This window comes from Sander vitreus, chromosome 17 (genome assembly GCF_031162955.1).
Source record: "Sander vitreus isolate 19-12246 chromosome 17, sanVit1, whole genome shotgun sequence".
Classification (NCBI taxonomy): Eukaryota; Metazoa; Chordata; class Actinopteri; order Perciformes; family Percidae; genus Sander; species Sander vitreus.
In genome coordinates this window covers 18,297,511-18,302,888 of record NC_135871.1, presented here as the reverse complement: position 1 = coordinate 18,302,888, position 5,378 = coordinate 18,297,511, and the positions used below count along the sequence as shown (strand labels likewise).

At 42.3% G+C, this 5,378-nt stretch overlaps 1 protein-coding gene across 1 annotated transcript; it reads right to left on the bottom strand.

The window, feature by feature from the left end:
- Positions 1–530: 530 nt before the first annotated feature.
- znf503 (zinc finger protein 503) lies at positions 531–4,408 on the bottom strand. Its single transcript, XM_078273666.1, has 2 exons — positions 3,873–4,408; positions 531–3,498 (listed from the first exon to the last, which is right to left on the bottom strand). The coding sequence occupies exons 1-2, from the start codon at positions 4,125–4,127 to the stop codon at positions 2,068–2,070; spliced, it is 1,686 nt and encodes a 561-aa protein (XP_078129792.1). The 5' UTR covers positions 4,128–4,408; the 3' UTR covers positions 531–2,067.
- Between the last annotated feature and the right edge of the window lie 970 nt (positions 4,409–5,378).

Genomic DNA, 5,378 nt, shown 5'->3' with positions numbered 1-5,378 from the left:
AGGAGTCTGTTTTGTCTGAATAACCGCTGTGCGATAGACAAGGGACAGCTTCGGAGGAATTCTAAATAAATAATATCTGTAACACAGTTGGGTCAACAGTATGCCCAAAAGAACTGAAAGCCAAGGTAACGTTGTTAGTCGACCATAATAGGAATATAAGCTATACATGTGAAATAGACTTTATATCGCTATGTTGATTTAAAGTCATACACTGGATGATTAAACTCAATTATCTACCCATGCGCCGATTTTGATTTGTAAAGTTTTCTATAAAACTCTAAAGTTCAAACATGCAGCTGGTTTTGCTTATAAATATCACAAACAAAACCAGGAGTAACAATGCGTTCACTGCCGTTATCTGTGCAAGAATAATAGAAAAATAACGACATAATAGAACATGTTAATTGTTCATGTGGGATGTTATTTGTATTTAAAAATAAATATGACTTCAACGTGCCCTGGTCTTCACAAATTCAAACCACGATTTGTGAGTGTTTGTACCTGCATGAAAATCCCACAACTTTGCACAAGATCCTTATTTAATAACACATTTAGTGCTGTGTACATTATTTACAGGTGGAGAAGATTATCAAATGCAAATTAAATCATAGCATCTTGGGAATGATACAATGCAATTTTTTTCTCTATAAACCAGTTAATGGCCTCCATGTTGAAATATCACCCTAGTGGAGCATCAGATGCTTGCTCTCAGTCCACAGCTGCATCATAAATTAAAAAAAAAGACTAGTCGAAAACGCTTGTAAAATGTCTAGTGCATTAAACCCGAAAGCCAGCAAATTATTCAAGTCAACGTCCGTCTTTCTCTTAAGGTTGTCAAATTGATTCTTTGATTTTAAATTTTAGCTATTTAAACCACATAGCTGTGCTTTTGATTTTTTTTATTATTTTTTTTAAACCACATAAAAAAAATCAGCTGTCCTTGTCCAACTTTCTTTTTCTGGCGTATTTCACAAATGTTACTTTGCAGGTGAAGTAGCAAGTAAACCTACACTTGTCAAATAAAATGTCAAACAACTTATTGACAAAATTGACCCACCAGCAAACTGCACCAGCAGTATGAATTATTTCATGCAGATTCTTTTTTTAAAACCCGTTTAACTCTGTGTACACACACACACACACACACACACACACACACACACACACACACACACACACACACACGCAGTTCCCACTCTCATTTAAGTTGTATTTAATTTAAACTTTTAACACGTGCTCTGATAAAAGTAAACATTTAAAGCTTAGTTAGTTATTTGGCATATAAAGTAATATAATAGAAAGAAAGAAAGAAAGAAAGAAAGAAAGAAAGAAAGAAAGAAAGAAAGAAAGAAAAAGAATGAAAGAAAGATGCACATTATCAGCAACTGGCCAAAATGTTTCTGATAAGACAGCAATGAATTGTTTTAAAAAGTATGACAGTCTGGAAAATATATAGGCCCATGTTGCGGAAATGATCAATGAGGTTTTATTAGCCCCATTCATTTAACAGACCCATTTTTAAAACTGTCAGGGAATATAAATTCAACTATTATTTTACACTGAATAATGTTAATACTTCAGAAAATGAGGCACACTGAGATATGGAACAGAATTGTTTCTTATTTTTCCAGAATACATACAAAAAAATACCAATTCTCTTTCCAATGTGTACACCTGAAAAATAACGGCAATTTAAAATGTGGACAATTTCTGAAATTTAAGTAACAAACATGCATGTAAATTATTTTCTTCTCAATGAGACATTAAATAAGAACAAATACAATCATAGCAATTTCAAATTAACATCGAAATGAAGACCCCTACTTTAATTAGTACTCTAACATGTGTGTGTTTTCATTTTACCTATAGAGTTCAGTTTTAACATAATGCACTTTTTGAGTTGCTCAAATATTTTCCATTTGCAGCTATTATCGCCTGCTTTTAAGCCGACATATAAATAAATACAGTTGAAGTCCACGGATCCCGCCCATATTTAGCGCTGTTAATATAAAAGTCTTTATATTTGCATTCTTAGTACTATAAACTTTTCAAAGTCATTTTTTTCCCTCACTGGTATCCAAGCGCTGATGCTGTGGTGAGTCTCTGGCCATACAGTGCATAAGGGGAGTAGTAAGGGCCGGTGGCAGCGGGGACGGGGACAGGGCCACCGGGGTTTGGCAGGGGACTTTTGGAGTACGGATGGTAGCGGCTGCTGAGTCCTAGCGCGTGATGCGGGCTCCTTAGAGCCAAAGTTCCGGGGCTCCCGGGGGCACCTGACGGTGGCATGTGCATATGGCAGGCCATGGCCGCTGCTGCAGCGCTGGCCAGTGATGAAGACCCGGGATAACCAGATATCAACTTCTCCGCCCCAGTAAAAGCAGTGTGAGTCCTCAGGTGATTCAGGAGCTCTTCTGATGAGGAGAAACGCTTGTCGCACGGTCCATTTGCTGACACCCAATTACAAACATGAGGGAGAGGGTCGTTGGGGAGCATGAAACCATATGGGTACAGGGGGTGTCCGGTAAACGATGGCGCCGAGGAATGAACGCCATGCATGTGGTGTGTCGGGTACATTAGTGGGTAGCTGGATTTGAGGGCGTTAGCGGCCGCTGCAGCTGCAGATTCGTGCGTGCAGGAAGCACTGGCTGCGCCCGCTAAGTGACTGGCACAATGGTAACTGAGGCAGAAAGGGTCTCTGCAAAGGCTGGCTGACATGATGGACGGTGGAGAAGCCCCAGCCAAAGGGCTGGAACCAGCCTTACTGCAGCCCAGTGAACTGGCCAGCTGTGCGTTTACCAAGCTCCCTCCGTGGGGCAGGAAGTGTTGAGGGTAACCAGCATAGGCCCCAGCCAAGCTACCTGGGTAGCTCATACCAGCAGGAGGCAAAGGGAAAACTGTCTGTCCCGGTTTGTAAGGAGAAACCGGCGCCACAAGTCCTGACCCGAGAACGGATGCGGAGGATACAGAAGTTACACATGAGGAGTCCGAGGAGGAGGTGCTTTTAGTGCCAGGCGTCGTCTCCTGGTGTTGGTTGACCTCCACGTTAATTCCACCACAACTCACGCTTATCCTGCTGTGGCTAGTGGTGCCAGACCCATCCGTAGTGCCATTTTTATTACAATCAGACTCTTTCTTTTCATCCCTATCTCCACACTTCCCCTCTGATGGCATGGGGGACGCAGAAGTGCTTGAGTTGGGGCTGCCTGTCCGCGGCGTAAACGGCTGGCAGGTGGCGCTCGGCACTCGAAAACCAGACTTCTCTCCGCTTGAGACGCCCGAAGACGAGTCCTTCTTATCTGAAGGCTTAGAATAAGGTTTGAAGCTAGATTTGTCATCCACACCGATGTCACTCATTTTCAAAGGACCAGATTTAGATTCCTTCTCACTAGATCCATTTGATGTTACGGAGGATAATTTGGAGGAGGGTGGTGGGTCCGGTTTGCCGATCTGAGAGCAGGTCTGCGCCAGCAGAGCCAACGGACTCTTCTTGGCATCAAGCTGCAAAAGAGATGACACATATGTTGATAAATGCTATTTAAACGCACATCGACGGCTTTCTTTTGTGATTACAAAACGTACAACCTGAGAGAAAGCCGTTGAATATGGGCATTTGCATTTCCAAACGGAAATGTATAATTACGCACGGCTCTTCCGTGAACACAACTACAATAGGGTTGATTATTAAAAACAATCCGTGAGGCTTTACACATAGGTTAACTGTTTTAAACACCGGATTCACAGTTGGACAGGGTATATTACGGGACAACTGCTATAGGCTCCTAAAACAGTGGCACGCGAAGCACTAATAACTGAAATAGCCTACCTAACATTGTAATTATACTGACATGAAGTAATCAAAATCTTCATCTTACCTCTATAGGACTAATCGGGGTAGAAGGCAAAGGCTGCAGATACTCCGGGTGCAAAATGTGTCCCGAGCGTGCGGTAAGCATTTTCAAAACCTTGATGGGAAGTCGGTTTGCTTGCCGTAGTGGATGAGACGGGGGTGCGGAGTGGAGAAAGGGCTTGTTGATGCTCGCTGAGCTGCTATTCCGAGAACTGCTTCTTTCCCAGGCTACACAAATATCACTATTTTTCAGAAAGGACGCCGAGGGCGACGTGATCATGTCCCAATTGTCAGGAAATGAAACGGCGATGCTTTCGTCAGATTCATTAAGAAAATCAAAAAAGCATCGAGCCTCTCTCTCGCGGATAAAGGAATCGTAAAACGGCTCAATAATAAGTAATCCTGGTAGTAAAGAAGCAAGGAGCGGCAGCTGGAAGGAGACAGTGCGAGGTTATCGCAGATCCGTGGCTGAGCCTTGCACCATGAGCGCTGCGCCTTCAGTGCGTCTGTCTGCAGGTCCTCGCTCTGTACTTCCGAAGTACGAACTGGTAGAAATGTTCACTTCAAAAGCAGCTGAATTAGTCCGAGATTAAAGCCTTTGCCGCCTTCCAATCAAATGGGACCCTGAGGTGATTGGAGGGTCAAGGGGATGTGACGTTCTCCTCTTTGTAAGCGCCTATTTCGACAGCTCGGGGGAAGGAGATGGGCTTAAATATGTTGGTTACTGTGAACGCTTACACTATTTCAGATGTGGAGCTACGGGTTCTCTGCACACCATTCCAGGACACAGAATAGTGGGTGGATAATACAATAGATGAACAATCCCTCAACTAGCCTATTTAAATTAGAAAACATAGCCTAATTTACTCACTTTAACACCTTTCATATCATTTCGTTTAAAAGGCCTGAAATATGTCGTTGAGTTATGAGTGTGGACCTTGAATAAAACGGTAGGCTACTCAGTTTATTCCTTATTCCCATTATTTTCTGGGTAAAGTTAAAACATATTTTGACCATTAACATATTCATTTTCATCTTAGTCTAATAGGCTATTATAAACGAATGTAAGTTATGATGGCACGATATTAGGTACTGGAAACTGACATATTACGGACCTTTTCACTGCTTCTTTGCCATTACACAGCTAAGATAATACTCATTCATGAAGTTTAGGTGTAAATATGTAATTTAGAATTCTGTTGTTAAAAAGAGTTTTGTATTTGTCATTCCACAACACTGTAGCCCGGGAGACGCACACAGTGCGCACGTCCACCACTGGGACCTTTTCTCCACTGGCAAACATAAAACCAATCATTTCAGTTTGAATTCCCTAAACAGACAAGCGTTGACAGGAATAGACCGATGTAGTGATGGAGGGATGTGAATGTCACATGTTTTCAGTATAATATACACCGCCCTTCTATTTCTATCTCCACCCCTCCGTCAAGTGTCAATTCTGCTCCACCGCAATCAATCAGTTATTTGTCAGACACTGTCAATCCACCGCTTGATTTATGTCAGCTATTGTGGC